The sequence below is a fragment of the Coenobita brevimanus genome, chromosome 16, assembly GCF_032717465.1.
Source record: "Coenobita brevimanus isolate Jiangsu-jjx chromosome 16, ASM3271746v2, whole genome shotgun sequence".
Taxonomy (NCBI): domain Eukaryota; kingdom Metazoa; phylum Arthropoda; class Malacostraca; order Decapoda; family Coenobitidae; genus Coenobita; species Coenobita brevimanus.
This window is the reverse complement of record NC_136969.1, coordinates 6387108-6405507: the sequence shown is the minus strand read 5'-3', so window position 1 is coordinate 6405507 and position 18400 is coordinate 6387108. Positions and strand designations below refer to the sequence as shown.

Genomic DNA, 18400 nt, shown 5'->3' with positions numbered 1-18400 from the left:
AGGTCAGCTCTGGAACTGTCTCCCTCTCTCTGTATTTCCTGCTGCCTATGATCTCCAGTCTATCAAACGCAGTGTGTCCAGGCATCTCAAAATGATCGGATCTTGAATTTGGCTCTCTATTGTGTTTTGTTTTTCTCTTGGAGGGAGCTGTTGCTGCGGGCTCATGGCCTTTGGTTCCTTCTTCCTCGCATAAAAAAAAAAATCTGTCAGTCGGCAAAGATCATATCACAGGCAATTCCTTCCTTCCGAAATTCACGTTGTGTTTCAGGAAGTGTTGAATTAGGCAAATGTTTTGCCAGTCTGGATAACATTATCTTGGCTAGTACTTTACTAGCATTCACAAGAAGGGAGATGTCTTTGCTGTAGCCACAGTTTGAGTGGTTCTCTTTCTTCTTGTAGATGGTTAGAATATAAAAAGTAAGCCTTCAGATGGAGTTTGTACTTGGTTTTACAAATGGTTAGTATGAGATTATGAAAGCACTGGTGAAGTAACTGTCAACTCTCTTTGATCAGTTCAGATGGTATGCCATAATGGCCAGGGCTTTTTTTTTATTTTTTAGAGATCAGATGGCCTGTACAGTTTTTGGAAGTAGGTGGGACATCGAGATCTGCCACTTGAGGGGTATATAGGGTGTTATCAAGGATTTGTGCTTCACTGGGTGTTTAAGTGTTGTGCCCATCTTTCTACGACTGCATGCTTGTCTTTCAGGAGCTCTCCTTCAGCTGATCGAACAGGGTTTACGTTGTGTTTGATTGGCACATAGATGGTTTTAATGGACTTGTAGAACCCATGGTGGTCGTTAATATCAGCCAGTCCTTGCAGCTCTTTTGCTTACTCAGTCCACCATTTGTTCTCCATGCCACTCGATTTCCTCTGGGTTTCACTTCTGAGATTCTGGAATTCAGTTTTTAGAATTAAGGAGTTAGGATGAGCCAACTTGTTATGTGCCCTAATCATTGAAGAAAGATCATGTATGCCCTCAGCATTATCATCAAATAAGTATTTATGGAGGAGTGTGGAGAAGCTTAGTGTTTCTTCTGCAGTGCTTTGGAGCAGTGTCTTAATGTTCAGCTACTCAGTGTCTAGGTTTGTTTTATTCTTGTATGGATCAAGTGGAGGGCATTGAGATAGCTGGTCCGTAGCTGTGCTGCAGAAGTTGTTACACGTTCCCCCATCCTTTAAATTACATTATGGTAGTTTAATTCCTTGGTGGAGGGTCTGTGGCACATTTGTGGGCGTATGACTAATTGCAGTTTGGTAACTATAAGGTTATGGTCTTTTCAGCACTCAGTCCGCTTGTAGCTCGGGATAGAAGAACTTCTCTTTGATCTTCCACCTTACAATGGCAGAGTCATTTAGGTGCCAGTGTTTAGGTTGTGGGTGCATCCATGTATTCTTGCGTTTATTAAGGTGAAAAATTGTGTTGGTGGTGACCAGACTGTGTTCTGAGCATATGGAAAGCAGTCTAAGGCCATTGTTGTTGATGTTACCAACACCATGGTAGCCTGTGATGCCTTGCCATAAATGATTATCTTTTCTTACTTTGGCATTAAAATCTCCAAGCAGGATCAGTTTGTCATTAGGTTGTATTAAGCTAATGGTAGCATCCAAAGAGTCATAAAAAGAATCTTTGAAGGTGTCATTAGAATTTTTTTTTTTTTTTTAATGAATGGAGGAAGGAAAAACAAAGGAAAAAATAAGTCCATGTTCCCAAAGGCATCCTCCATTCATAAAATACTTATAACAATTGGATTTAAAATCAAGAGGATTAAATATATGTGGGAAGCAACTCCCAGGAAGTGAATTCCAGGGAGTGGTAGTTCTGGGGATAAATAAATAACTGGGGCATAAGCGCTGATGAATGTTGCATAATGGCCTTTACAGAGTGGTATGCACCAAAACATCAGCCTCTCTGATATACTCACAGGTGTTTCTTGGATATTCTGTGGAACGCTGCTTCGGACTGCAAAGCCAATACCATGCTTCTTACACTGTCTGGGTACCCCCCTCCAGAAACAGGTATACCCTTTCCTGCATCTATAAGGTTGCCCTATCCTGAGAAGCAAATCTCAGACAAGGCAGCAATGTCAAATTTATGTCTTTTCAGTTCATGTGCAATAAGGGCATTTCTATGGCATGGTCATGTGTCGTGGACAGTATCAGGCAAGGTTCCCATATTCCAGGTATCAATAGTCAGTGGGATTCTTTTGTTTTTCTCGACCACAATGTGGGATACCTTGACAGACGCAGTATCAGCCCAGGTGGTGCAAAGCAGCAAATGTTTAGGTTATCTTTTCTATACCTCTCCCCATCAGGGGTAAGCAGTTGACATCTGTTTCCTGCTGCTTAGTCACACTGGATGCTACTCCTGTGCCAGTGACATCATGCCAGCAACCACTTGGCCAGTGCCGCGTATGTTCAGTACTTTAGCTAGCAAATTCCAGCCATATCCATGACCTGTCACTGTCACCCTATCCTGTCACCATAGGTTTTTTGTTTTCAAAAAAGATGAAATGGGAGGTGAGTGTAGCAGTGGACTTGTGCAAAGAATAGATTTGGTGTGATGCTGAGGGTGCGCAGTCTTTACCACCATGTGGCTGGGCCCTTCTCAGCCTGAGATGGTGGCATGAAGATTCATGGTGACCATTTACTGAGCAGGGTTGCAGGAATCTGCTGGGAGCTCTGTATGTTGAGCTCTGCCTTCCGTGGGACTCCACACACGGATTTTTCGTTTAAAGTTTTCTCCCATAGCCTTGACTCATCCAAGGGCAATCCATAAGGTCTGGGAACACTTAATCTGACCCCTGACTGATGACCCCTCCAGCATGGACTCCTGCTGAGTCCAGGGGCGATCTTCTCCCGGCTGGTAAGACCCACGAGATATACAGGGCATGCAGGCACGCCTGCAATGACAGGCTGAGTCCCAAGGGGGAACACACACACACACACACACACACACACACACACAGGGAATCATCGGAGGTAGACGTCCGTCACCGGCGCTCCATACCAGACCAACACGGCCAGTGGCATTACCTAAATTAGTATCTTTGAATGAGTCAAGCTCTGTACCAGGTTAGACTAAATGATTTTTCATTATTAAAAGGAAAAGAAATAATAAGTTTAAATAAGACTGGTTCAAACAGAACAAAGAACCACGATGCGTTGACTCAGCTGGGTTTGTTTATACTACAGCAACACGAGGAAAGTGTACATACTCTGTAAGTACATACTCTGTTCATTTAGTATTACAAAATGGATACATACTTCAGTAAAACAAATTTGGAAAAGAAAAGGGATAAAAGTAAAAAGCAAAATGATGATTTCTACCAAGAACTGCTTGAAGTGGAGACTCACAATAGACTGGTTGAACGTGTACACAAACTAGAAATGGCTTTCAAAAATGAAATTGATGAAATAAAGAAGCAAATGCACTTGCAAAAGGAAGAGATAGAAAAACTAGGAAGGGAGGCCAGTAAGAAAGACACAACCATCAGTGAACCAACAGTGGAATTGAGTACGCTTAGGAAGAAAGTGAGTGAAATGGCAAGTACAGTAGTCAATCAAGAGAGTGTTATGGAAGAGTTAAAAAATGACACAGAGACAATTAGACAAGCAAGCAGTCTTATGGACCAGAGCAGTGATATTGAGGAGAAGATAACACAGGTGAATGAAGCTGTGCAAAGCTACAAAAATTATGTAGAAACCACGTATGCTGAAATGGTGAAAGTAAAGAAAGACTTAGAAACAAGGGTGGAAGAAAAAAGCATTAAAAAGGAAGTGAAAAGAATAATCCAAAACAATCCAAAGTTAGTCAGAGATTCAGTAGAAATAAATCAATCAATAGTAATCACTGGTATAGAGGAGGAAGAAGTTAAAAACAAGATCACTAGAGACAAAAAGGAGATGGCAAATGTAATGAGCTTACTGAAAGAAGTATCAGAGGAAATCTGTAGTAAAGACATAGAGGAACACAAAAGGTTAGGGAAATACGAGAAAAGCAAGACAAGACCTCTAAAGGTGACTTTCCAGAGTGTAAACACTGTGGAAGAGATACCAAAAAATGCAAAGAATCTTATGGAAAAAGAGGAGTTCAAAAATGTATGGATAAAAAGATGCCTAACACAAGAGGAACTGGAATTACTGAAAGAGAAAAGGGAGGAAGCAAAAACAAAAAATGAGGGAAGATCAGAAGAGGAGAAGAAGAAATTTTTTTACAAAGTAATAGGATTCCAGGTACGAAAGTGGTACACAAACAGGATGGAAGAAAAAGGAGGAAGGTAGTAGAACCATGCATGACAAGTATATAAACAAGATGATAAAGTTGATGTACTCAATTGTGGATGGAATGGTATCTAAATTACTAGAGATGAATGATTATGTCAGAGAAAATGAACCACAAATAATATGCCCAACTGAGACAAAATTAACACCAAGGATATCCAATGACATACTAAACTTATAGGAATACAATATATGGAGAAGAGACAGAAATGTAAAAAAAGGAGGAGAAATTATAATATTAACTAAGAAAAATCTAAAAGTCAAGGAAATAAATCTAGATATACGTATCACAAGTAGAACTGATTGCAGTCGAGATCGACACATCTGAAGGTAAAGTAATTGTAGCCAATTTGTACATGCCACCCAGATCAAACACATGGGAAAGAGACGAATATGAGGACCTGGCAGAGAGTACAATTCAGAGTATAAGATCATTGCTACATAAAATGGAAGAGAAATCGGAAAGAATTATACTAACTGGGGACTTCAATACAAATATAAATTGGAATACTCTAGATATAAATAGCCAAGAAAGCTGTTGGGACCAAAAGCTTCTGGATCTCGTACAAGAGTTTTTCTTAACGCAACATGAGGGAAACCACCAGAAAAAGAGGACTTGATGTACCTTCAGTGCTAGATCTAATATTTACTAGGCAAGAAAATGACATTGACAGTTTAATATATCACCCTCCACTCGGCAAAAGCGATCATGCAGTACTAAATTATAACTTCAGGATAGCATATGACATAGTAAGCAGCAATGACAGTTACAAAACGAGCATAAACTATAAAAAGGGAAATTATCAAGATCTAAAGAAGTATTTTTTAGAAGTTGATTGGGAAAATGAGCTTAGAGGACAAGATTTAAATGCTGTATATAGAAAATTTTGTGAATTTTATGAAATAGGAGTCCAGAAGTACATCCCACAGCACAAAGAAGCAGATAAGAAAATACAGAAATGGTTCAATACAGAATGTAAAAAATCAAAAGAAAGAAGAGATTTGTTGTGGAATAGATACAGAGGACACAATAGTGAAAGGGCGTATAATAATTACAAACAGGCAAGAAACGACTGTACAAGAATAAGGAGGGAAGCCCAAAAACAGTTTGAGGAGGATGTAATAAATAAAAGTAGTGATCAACCAAAGCTGTTTTACAGCTATATCAGAAGCAAAACCAAAGTAAAAGATATAATACAATCCATTACGGACGAGGGAATCACTTATACACAAGAGAAAGATATTTGTAAAGCACTAAATAAGAATTTCCAATTACTTTTTACAGAAGAAAAAAATTTTGAGAGGGACTATGTGGAACACGCATGTCCACACATACTACCAGATATACAAATAGCAGAAAAAGTAATACAGGAGGAGTTAAGTAGATTAGACAGAGGAAAAGCAAGTGGTCCTGATGAAATTTCATGTTGGGTATTACGAGAATGTGCAAAGGAGTTAAGTAAACCATTATTTTTAATTTTCAAGAAATCCTTGAGTCAAGGGAAACTACATGATATTTGGAAAAAAGCAAATATAGTCCCCTTATTCAAGAAAGGAAATAGACAAAATCCTCTCAACTACCGACCAGTCTCACTGACCAGTGTTGTAAGCTAGGTATTAGAAAAACTTATAAGAAAAGCTTGGGTAAATCATCTAGAAGAACACAGTATGATAACAGAAAGACAGTTTGGTTTCAGAAAAGGAAAATCATGTGTTACTAATCTGTTGAGCTACTATGACAGAGTAACAAACACAATACTGGAAAGGGAAGGATGGGTGGACAGTATCTATTTAGATTTCAAGAAAGCTTTTGACACAGTACCACACCAAAGACTTTTATGGAAACTGTACCATCAAGGAGGAATTCGAGGCAAACTGTTTTGTTGGATGCAAGACTTTCTCATAAAAAGAGAAATGAGGACAGTACTAAGAGGAAACTACTCATCATGGAAAGAAGTGACTAGTGGAGTACCACAGGGTTCGGTGCTGGCACCAATCATGTTTTTAGTGTACATAAATGATATAAACACTGGAAATGAGAGCTATCTGAATATGTTTGCAGATGATGCAAAAATACAAAGGAGAATTACTAGCACAGACTCTTGTAGGGAGCTACAAGAAGAATTAAATAAACTTCATGAATGGAGTAGTACATGGCAAATGGAATTCAATGTGGACAAGTGTCATGTAATCAAGTTTGGTAAAAGTGGAAAAAGACCTGATTGGGATTATAAGTTAGGAAATAAAACCCTATACACATCAGAAAGAGAGAAAGACCTAGGTGTGATTATCAATAACAGACTATCTCCGGCTGACCACATCAGCGAGAAGGTACGGAACATGTATACACTGCTTGCAAATATGAGAATAGCAATCTCATACATAAATGAAGACATGCTAAGAAGGATAATAACATCATTCATTAGACCAACCCTGGAATATGCATCAGTATTCTGGAGTCCTCATCTCAAAAAGCATATAGACAAGATTGAAAAAGTTCAAAGGGCCGCTACAAGATGGATACCAAGCTTAAGGGACCTAAGCTACGAAGAAAGACTAAAAAAACTGAATCTACCAACACTACAGGAGAGAAGGAAAAGAGGTGACATGATAATGCTATATAAGTGCATATCAGGAAAGGGGAAAATAGACATAAATGATTACTTAACATATGGAGAAGCATCAGCAAGAGGACACTGCAAAAAACTGCATAAGAAGAGAGATGATAAAGACGTAAGGAAATTCAGTTTCCCAAACAGAGCAATTGATCAATGGAACGCACTACCGAATGAAATAGTGTGTGCCAAAACAATTCACAAATTTAAGGATATGTACGATAAATATGGTTTAAGACACGGGACAGTACGAGCTTGACTTATTCCTGTAAAGATACAATTAGTTAAGAACACACACACACATACTGATTCTCGTACAATGGTATAGGGTGAGGTGCCGGTGCCAAAACTGAGACCATGCTGCTTTGCAGGATTGATAATAATAATAATAATAATAATAATAATAATAATAATACCTACAAGACTGTAACTGTCAGAGACAGTTACTGATCTCCATCTATAAGAATATTTTGTAAAACTCAAAAACTGTTGGTCAAACTGCCAGCAAAAAGTAAACAGACCTGGTCCAGAGCCAGACAAAACTCCTCGGGCCAAGATTTGCCTCATTTATGTTTTGTTTTTTCCTGTAAGGAAGAGCAATTGAAAATTGGAGTTTCCAAAATACTGTAATGTCATGCAAGAATGACCTTCGATTTTTTTCCACAAAGATGTTTGGGAAATAATTTTTTGCCGGGATTTCCTTCCATGTTCATGTGTTTACAATAATTTGGGAGTAAACTGAGGTTGAAATTTCATTATTTTTGGACATTTTTGGACCTGTGACCTTGAAAAGTACTCAAGGTCACTGAAACTAGGTCAGTGTAATAGGGTCATAGGGCTGTACTTCCCCAATAAGTATAATGAGAATCAGAGACGGAAAGCGCTGAAATAATAATAATAATAATAACAATAATTAGTTACCGATTTACTGAATGTGTAGCCACAATAAGGAATCGTCACCATAAATATTTATGGATTATAAGGTAAGAAATTTTGGCATTATGAACAAGTCTGTGGCTCTTAAAAGTAGTTCAGGGTCATTGATGTTTGGAACTTAGATCAACTTAAGGTAGCTTCTTGTGTACTCATATCAACAATATTTGAAGACAAAGGTGTGGAAGAACACACAGGCACATTTTATATTTGTCACAATAGCTGCCTAACTGTATGCTTAACTGTAACTATATTCCTTTCAGATTGTAAGAGGGACCACAGCTACATATCTGGAAAGTTACAGCTTTAAAGCTTTTGTGCTTTTCTCTTAAACGTGTGACACAGAAAACACTGAAAATAATTGAAGTCGGTACTTTCCACCAGGCTAAATGGCAAAATATTTAACCAAAATTCTCAACAAATTTTTTTATCATACGATTTTCAGCCAAATAGCTGTATCTCAATTAGTTTCTGATATATTTCAATTTCAAATATACAATTTTTTCACCAAAAATGAGTATTTAACCACCAAAAATAGGTCAAGGTCATTTTTTTGGGGCACAAGTACTTAGGTTACCCTAGTGTACTTTCCTGTATAATATCATCAATAAGAAAAAATGCAAAGATAAATAATAATTAGTTACCTATTGTTATTGCATAGCCACAATGAGAAAGCTTCCCCATAACTACCAGTGATACATATTTTTTTTTTTTTTTTTTTTTTTTTTGCCTATCGACCATTGGGGCCGAAGCCCCTGGTCATTAAGGATACATAAGGAATGTGTAGGCCTAATATAAACAACATCTGAAGACCCTATGGTAACTTCTTGTGTAACATCAACAAGGGATCTGAAGACAAAGGTGTTGAAGAATGCATGTGTAAATTTTACATTTGTCTCAATAACTCGCTAACTGTGTGTTTAACTGTAGCCCTGTTCCTTCCAGATCATAAGAGGGACCACAACTATATATCTGGAAAGTTAAAGCATTAAAGCTTTTGTGGTTTTCTCTAAAACTTGTTGCAAAGAAAAAACATACCGGATTATTATTCGGTACTATCCACTACGGTAAATGGCAAAATAATAAGCTATAACTAATCAGCAAACATTTTTGCCTTACGATTATCAACTAAATAACTGTACCTAAATTAGTTTCTGAGATATTTAGATTTCCAATATGCAATGTTTTGAATAAAAATTAGTATATCACCTTCAAAAACAGGTCAAGGTCATTTTTACTTTGCACAGGAACTTGGGTTACCCTAGGATACCTTCATGTTTAACCCGCCACGTGCCAGTGCATTTTTAAAAAGGTCTGACAAAAATCTGCAGTCAGTGCCAGTGCCATTTTAAAATTGCTTAAAATTAAAACATTCACTGTGACTGCATTTTTGAAGATTTGCGAGTAAAAATTGGCAGGCATGTATGTTAACTGTTCCTCTATTATGCCTCACACGGTCAAGGCCATTCACCCACTCGTTCCCCTCCTCATGCTCGCTCTGCCTCACTCTGCCTGTGTGCCTCACCCAGTGCTGTACATAGTGAAGGCATGTTGTAAATATTTTCACGTAAGTGTAGGGACTATGTAATACCATACATTTTGGGATCCCAACGTGACTGCCACTAGGGTACCGAGCCCTGCCTTGAGTGTGAAATCCAAGTCTCTTCTATTCTTGGGACTTACAGCTTCTCCTTGAACTATATGATGAGTATTGTGGAAATTTGACTTCTTCAAATGAATGTATTATTAAGCTTAACTGGAGTGATATAATTCCCTATTTCTGATATGTCCAAGGTAGTTAGTCCAACAGTGACCAAAAAGATAGGCTCGAACTCCACTTAAAGAGGGTAGAGTGAGTTTTGGTTGGCTCGGGTATACAGGTTCGTTTACTCCCTAGTACACCTTGCGGGCCGCCCACATCTTGCTGGTTAGACAAGGTAGTTTGAAAACCCAAGATAGGATGTTTGTATTTCTTTTAATGATACTTCCAGTGTTAACAAACCCAATTTCTCGATGCACTGAATACTGACTTCACTCACAATGATCTACCTTAAATGATCAATTAAACAATAACAAGGTGCCCTCCTTCCTGCCTGCAGGTGGACTCAGGGATGATTGATATTTATTACCGCAATTCTCCACTATCGTATTAAAAAATGAGACCTTTACATGTGTCAGTCAGTCCAGATCACAAAGGGACTCAGAAGTTACAACAGGTTCAGCGAATACAAATTTCAACCTAGGGAGCAATATTATGACGTATGAATTAATCTGATTTCATTACTACACATTTGAATTAAAAAAAAAAAATACTCAATCCTATATTAACCTGGGGTGTCCCATCGACATATGACTACGTTGCAACATTATGTAATTGCCAGTCCCGTCGACGTACTGGTACGTTGCGCAATTGCAAGGTGCATAATTTGCACAATTTTCAAACCTCGTGCTTGATTTTTGGTGCGTAAGGTCGCTCGACCTTCCCCTACCTGCCACCAGGCAGGGACACTTGGCGACCCCACATGACCCAGGCTCACCCTCAGCTCAGTCACTCACCTGTTAGCAGTGGCCCTGGTCAGACATGGCATATAGAGGTCTCTTGGAGAAGGAAATTCAAGCCACCCTGGATGCATTCACAGGTGACAGTGATTCGCCACTCGATGACGAGGTGGTGGACAAAGATTATGTCCAACCAGAGGAGCAGGAAACCAACAGCAGTGATGAGGAGGTCCCGTCCCCCAGGAAGTGGCACTACGTGACTTATCGTGCTGCTAGAGAGGGTCAGCCTGCACAAAAACATCGTGCAACCATCTCTCAGCAGCCACTACATGATATTGAGCCCAAATTCGAGGACGAGGACGAGGACAGAGCCGTGGGACGTGCTGGCACGTGGTATGGCCGCGAGATAATCACCCATCGCGGCCCCAAGCGCACAGTAAGTCGTACAAGCAGGTATGGGCCTAGTGTTTTGTTTGGGGATGGCGGAAGTGGCGTGGAGGGAGTGGGGAGTGAAATGGAAAGTGCAGGGGTGAGTATACAAAGTGAGAGTGGCGGGAGTGAGTCATCGCTCTCCCGTGGTGGTGTGAGGCGGCGGGGTGTATCATGTGGGGCAGTGAGGGTGCATGATGAATCATGTGGTGTGGTGATGGAGGGGGAAGGTGGGGAGGAGCCACCCCCCAGCACGTCTTATGTTCCCCAATATTCCTAGACACGTGGGCCAGTGAGGGTGCATGATAAATCACGTGGTGTTGTGATGGAGGGGGGAGGTTAGGAGAAGCCACTCCCCAGCACGTCTTATGCTCCCTAATATTCCCAGACTTCATCCCAACAGCCCCCTAATGTTCCACAAGGCCATAAGGGTAAGGGAAAGGGGAAGGGTAAAGGCCGAGGGAAGAGGAGTGCAAGTCGGGAAGCCCTCTGCACTCCTCCCCAACCTCCCCCACCAGCATCTCCTCCCCACCCAGACGAAGGCGACAATGGGGACGATGGGGGCGAGGTTTTTATGACTTGGAATTGGGAGGATGGGAGTGATTTTCCTCCCATCATTCACCCCTTCACTGAGCAGGGGTGCACTGGCTGCACTGCTCCAGAAATTCACCCTAGTTCCACCAGGCTGAATTTTTTCCACCTGTTTTTCAGTGAGGGTTTTGTGGAGCAAATAGTGGAACAAACAAACCGTTTCACTAGCAGCTAGCACCGTGAGAGTGAAAGACTGGGCACAAGGAGCAAGCATTCCATCATTTATGATTACCGTGTCTCCCTTGCAGAAATGTTTTTATTTTTTGCCCTGGTACATTTGATGGGTATTGTACGAAAAAACAGAATTCCGGCATACTGGACAGGGGACCCTATCATGCAGACACCAATATTTGACCAAATCATGAGCCGTATTCGCTTTCAGCAAATTCTAAGTCGCCTCCACTTTTACGATGCTGATGATCCTGCAAATGCAAATGACACAGATAAGATGAGGCGAATTAGGTTGGTTTTTGATCACCTAAGGCAAACATTCCATTCCTCATTTTATCCCTATAGAGACCTTGTCATAGACGAGAGTCTCGTGTTATGGAGAGGCAATATTTCCTTTCGGCAGTACATACCCAGCAAAAGGCACCGTTTTGGGTTCAAGATCTTTGTTATGTGTGACTGTAGGACTGGTTATGTGCAAGACATAGTCTTGTACACCGGTGCACAGACAGACATAATAGAAGATCGGAGTATTGGACTGTCTGGAGCAGTGGTAAAGACAATGATTAAAGACTACCTTCATCGTGGTCACGTCCTTTACCTGGACAATTGGTACACTAGCCGTCTTTTCGCTCGTTATCTACACAGGCATGACACAGGAATCTGTGCTACCGTCAAGGTGAACTGGCGTCACATGGACAGGGTGGGGTGGAAACTTGAAAGAAAGGAAGTGGTCTTCTTCCAGGCTAACAATATACTAGCAACAGTGTGGAACCACAACAGAGAAGTCAGCCTCTTGTCCACGGTTCACCGCTCCTTGATGCACCGTACAGAGTCCGTGGATTACCGCAGCAAACCTGAGTGTGTCCTTGATTATAACATCAACATGTGCATGGTGGACCAGTCAGACTCCATGATATCCACTGTCGAGTGTGCCAGGACCACGATGAAGTGGTACAAGAAGCTCTTCTTTCACCTGCTAGATATAACTGCCCTGAATTGCCACCACCTGCACGCCATGACAACAGGAGTGCAGGAAACCTTTGAAGGGTTTGTAAGGGAGCTTACACGTGAGATTTTTGCCAGGTATGCGGTTGAGAGACCCCAACACCGCACACGCACTGCCCCTACCGCCCAAACTCCCCTGAGAATATCCGCCTGCCATTTCCCCACTCCTATACCTCCCCAGCCAAATAGACCTAGGCCCCAACACAGGTGTCATGTGTGTAACAATTCCTGTGTGAGACCCACCACTCAGAGAAAAGACACCCGCTACCAGTGCGTTGAGTGTGACGTGGGTCTCTGCATTCACCCTTGTTTTAGTGTTTCACACCTTGATGCATTTTTGATATGGTGTGAATGCGATATGACACTCATACTCAGAAAGAAATGCAACAGACAGGCTCTCAGTGTAATTATAAGACCCGTAGATCTGTAAATAGTAGTATGGAAGTGGAAACGGGTGTATTATAAGTGGAAAAATCTGTAAGAGCATAAATATATTCTAAGTGGAAACCTTCCCCGCCAGTGTATGTTGATGCGCTATTCTGACGCTCGGTGGAATAAATAGGGCCCGTAAATATGTAAATATTAGTATGAAAAGTGGAAATGGGTGTAATATAAGTGGAAAGTTATGTAAGTGCATAAATTTATTCTAAGTCAAAATATTCCTAGCAAGTGAATATAGATGCGATATTCTGACGCTCAGTGGAATAAATAAGGCCCGTAAATATGTAAATAGTTGTATAAAGTGGAAACGGGTGTAAAGTAAGTGGAAAATTATTATGTAAGTGTATAAATATTATCGAAGTAGAAACATTCATTGGGAGGGTATTTTGGTGCGATATTCTGACGCTCAATGGAATAAATAAGGCCTGTAAATATGTAAATAGTAGTATAAGGTGGAAACGGGTGTAATGTAAGTGAGGAAGTATATTGGGAGTGATGAAATAAAGTAGAAGTTGAAACACGAGTGGTAGGGAGTTAGCTTGCTACATGAATATGCGCTAGCATTTCGCTAAATGCCCTCGTAATGAATGTAAATAATTGAAAACATTTACATTGGTTGAGGAAAGGTTCAATGTAAAAAAAACAATACCATGAAAGTGATAAAATAATATGATATGTTGAGATAAGAGCCATAGCGAGTGCGCTGAGTCAGCAGATGTGCTCTATAGTTATGCTACATGTCATCATAATGAATGAAAACAGCTGAAAACATTTACATACAGTAAAAAATGGTAAAATGGCACTGAAACAGTATTATACAAGTAGAAAAAATGATATGTTTACTGAAACAAGAAACTTAGCACATAGCGTGTGACCACTATGACCAAACTCGCTATGCTTGCGCGATGGAACAATGCTTATTTTTCATATATATATATCATTGAAAACCATTATATTGTTATTGTTATTGTTTATTAGTTCAAATTCAATAAATGTAGAGGTGTTCTTTGTTGTTTCTCCCAAAATTACCTACCATAGAAAAAGTGAGAGCCTCACAAGTCAGTGACAGAATACAATACCTGGCGGGGGGGACCTCACCTGTTCCGACCACTTATGGACCCCGGTAAGCCCTTTCTTGGTGATTTTCCTTTGTTCTCAACAAAAGTGGAGGTTTTAGCCAAAAAAAAAAAATTTCCAAAATAGCTTGGGATTGGGGGGTATCGGAGGTCCGAAATCAGTCGGGACGTGATGGGTTAATAACAATAATGCTCCAATAGCTCAATGAAATAAGAAAAGAAAATCGGTATTGTGCCCACTTACATTTCAGACGAAATCTAGAATTGGACTAAACAAATGGGGGAAAAATGTAAGTTTATGTAAGTGTTGACAACGTGGCTGGTGAGATTGTGATTTGGTTGGTGCTGAATGGCCTGTGTGAGACGAGAAATGGTCACAGAATAACAAATCAAGAATTATGCTAACGATTACAACTATTATTCATTCTATTCCTCACAACTCATAACATGAAGGGAGTGATCAATGTAAATAACAAACTTATTGTGGAATAAATGGGGGGGGGATATAAGGACTCTAAGTACTGACATGTGAATGAGACGAGAGATGGTCATGGAATAACACACACGCACGATGCATGCTCTTGTTTGTATTGGGGGACCAGTTCGATTACGCCTGAGGGTGTCAGCTCCCCGATTACTGTTATTCCTTAGCACCCATGTCACAAGTCTTGTACTCTGTAGTTGACCTGTCGGGGTTTATAGTATTCACAAAAATTGAACAACAATGGTTAAAATTTGAGAACTATTGGTAATGATCCATCACTTAATATTAAATTTTCGTTATGGGGTTCGGACGCCTGGCCACGGATATACACACAGCAGCCAAAAATTCAAGGTTAGCATTAGGATGTCATGTGGACTGCCTCTCCCTTCTGATACTTGTCATTTAATGTTCTATCACTGAAATGGATTAGGAATGAAGGATATCCCTGAATTTACTCACTCGGAAGACTATGAAGTCTCGGCTAACTTAAATGCTCGCTAAATCTTTGTTACCAGCATGTCTCATGGAGGGGGGGAGAGTGTAATTGGCTGATGCAATACTTAATGCGAACTGCTTAATACATAGATGTGTACCTCCTACATTAACTCTGCAATATAAAACTCACACTTGTATTATACGTATACTAAATTACAATCATCAACAACACTTATACTGAATTGTTCTTAACCCGTTAACCACGGGGCAACACTTTCGTGATGCTCGGGTGCAATGTATCATACCGCGGGGTGTCACTTTTCCGATTCTGTGTTATTTTGAATTTGCCAGGGCTTTGAAGTGGTTGCTTGTATCATCTGTCAGTACTGCCAGTGTCTAACAATAGTCAGTGCTGCTGTTGTCATCTGTAATCCCATCCACTGTTGACAATTTAGCCATTTCTCTCCGTTCTTGACTCCCCTCCCTACCTTCCCTGCATTACCCTCTCCTCCTGCCTGCCCCAGCTGCGCCGCGCTAGGCAAATCTTGCCCGGATTTTTCCACTCATTTCATCCATTGGAACGAGCCCTATGCCTTATTCTCATACAAAATAATATATATAAAAAAGAAAAAAGTAATTGATAGTGCCATACACCTTGAAGTGGCTAATTATCACCTGGCAACCCCCCCCCATCTGCACTTGTTCGCTAATTTTCCCTGTTTATTTTCCCTTGAAATATGCTGTAGACCTGTTCTCATAATAAAAATATATATAAGAAAGGAAGGGAGAAGCCTAAGTGATATTTACAATCACCTGGAACTACCTAATTTCCTGCCAATCATTTCACAGCATATAAATTAGCAGCTGTCACCTCGCTGACGTTGTCAACCCTTGGCGGCCCCATATCCACCTCGTCATTCAGTTCAGTGTTGTCTCTTGAGCTGAAAGCACGTAGCACTCGCGCACCTCCATTTCCTCCGCTTCTAGAGGGCCCTGTGACCTCTACCCCTACTAAACCTCATGTGGGAAGGGGTAAAGGACTAAGTGACTCTGCTGTAGTGCGTGAATTGGCTAATTTATCCATGAAAATGATGGACAGTGACTACAGTCTTTCTGGTGAATCGTGTGATGAGCTAGTGGAGGAAATGGTGATAAACTACGAGTGCTTCAGTGTCATAAGTTCAACCTGGCTCCAAGGGAAAGGAGCCCTTAGTTACTGGAAGTGACAGTATATAACATAGTGTAAATAAAATAGAAATGTAAGGAATTACTAATATAAGGATATGAGTACAAATATTTGGAGTAATAACAATGAAATCTTTGCTCTCTACGCTAGTTTACTGAATGAGAAAGTTAATGCCTGGAGTGAAAATAAACTACTATTACTGAAGGAAACTTATGGATAAATATTGTATATATATATATATATATATATATATATATATATATATATATATATATATATATATATATATATATATATATATATATATATATATATATATATATATATATATAAGTGTAATAAAGTAATAGGAATATAAAGTGTGCGTGTGTTTATGAATAATAAATGACAGAATACCAGCGGGGAACGAGCACAAGTGGGAAGCTTGTACGCGCTCGTAATTTCAGTGCTTTCACTGTTTTTTTCTTTTTTTGGTGTATGGATTCAAACTACTTGAAAATCATAGAATAGTGTTTCTATTGATAATATCAGGCTGTGGTAATCATATTACGGGGTGTCGGGAAGTGTAAAGTGGAGACTTCGTTACTCAACTTCAGAAGTCTCCACAAGGCCTACAGTAGTCGATGAAGGCTCAACAAACATACCAGGAGAAAGCTGAAGGTATGTGCCATATGCATACTTAATTGTAATATTCTAGGACTAATAACTGATTTTTGGCAAATATTTTTAAAAAGTCAGTTGGAGAGCGAATATCCCCGCACGAGGTGCAAGGACTGCCTCCGACATGCCCGTGCTTAAGAGGTTAATTACCAAATTACACTCATATTACACATATACTTCACATATACTAAATCATAACCTAACCTGCTGGCACTACAACTATACATAGTGATAGCGACTGTATGTGTGTGTGTGCTCCGACAGAGGACCGAGTGGCAAGAGGGGAAGATGAGCTTTGGGCATGAGTAGAAGCATGTATGAACAAATTTGAGAGGAATGAGAAATTGCTTTTGATTGGAGACATGAATGGCAAAGTTGGGAATGTACGAGTGGATGGAATGGTTGGTCAGTGGGGTGTGCCAGCTGAAGTAGATGGGAATGGTAGTGCTTTGGTGGACATCTGTGCTGGTAAGGGGTTGGCAATAGCCAACACCTACTTTTGGCATAAGATGATCCACCGGTATACATGGAGAGTAATAAGGAGGATGGATGGTGAACTTGTTGAACGAAAGGCAATGATAGACTACGTGTGTGTGGATGAGCGAATGAGAAGACAAGTATTGGTTGCACGAGTGTGGAGAGGGTGGGGGAATGGAGTCTCGGACCATCACTTAGTGATGGCCAAGGTAAAGCTGCAAAGAAAATGGTTGAGGAGACGAAGGGGAAGACAAGAGGAAACAGCTCCTGTGAGAAGAGTGGAGAATTTGCAAGACAGTGAGAAAATGGCAGAGTATAAGAGCAGTGTGGAAGAAAGATTGGGAAGGTATGAGCTAGAGCAGATGGAAGGGGTGGAAGACGTATGTAAGTTATTTATGGATGAGATAGGCGCAGCGTGTGAGGTGGTTTGTGGGGTGAGGAGGAGCTGCAAAGGTGTGCAATGGACACCATGGTTGAAAGATGAGGTGAAACGAGCTGTGGAACAAAAGAAGAAGGCATATAGTGAATGGTTAGCGAGTAGAGGTAGGGGAGAAGATGAGAGAGAGAAGAGAGAGGTGTATGTGAGCAGGAGAAGAGAGGTGAGGAGACTGGTGAAGGAGAATAAGAAGGAAGTGGATGAAGAGTTTGGGAGGAATCTGAGTGTGAAATGGAGGGAGAGTAAGAAATTGTTTTGGAAGGACGTAAAGAAAGTAAGGCAGTGTGAAAGGGGAAATAGTAAGGGAAGTGAAAGATAGGGATAATAGATTGTTGGTGGAGAAGAGAGAGAAATTGAGGAGATGGAAGGAGCACTTTGAGGATTTATTGAATGTAGAGAATGAAAGCAGTGCGAGTATAAGTGGTTGGGGAATGGCTGGGAGAAGAAGAGATTAGAGGAGGGAGGAAGAGATCAGTAGGGCGGAAGTAGTGGAAGCAATGAAAAAGATCAAGTTGGGAAAGGCCCCAGGAATTGATGGAGTGTGTGGTGAAATGCTGAGCTACGGGGGTGAGATTGTTGTGGAGTGGATATGGAAGTTGTGTAGATTGGCTTGGGAAGAGGGAAGGGTTCCAGAGGACTGGGAATCAGGTATAATTATTCCTTTATACAAAGCAAAA

General features: G+C 40.5%; 1 protein-coding gene across 1 annotated transcript in view; it reads right to left on the bottom strand.

Annotated features, from left to right (window-relative positions):
- Nucleotides 1-1982, bottom strand: part of LOC145390895 (uncharacterized) — a 105138-nt gene extending 103156 nt beyond the window's left edge. Inside the window, exon 1 of the mRNA XM_080265634.1 lies at nucleotides 1927-1982. Coding sequence (XP_080121760.1) covers nucleotides 1927-1982 — 56 coding nt within the window. The remainder of the gene's footprint in view (nucleotides 1-1926) is intronic.
- Nucleotides 1983-18400: the final 16418 nt, after the last annotated feature.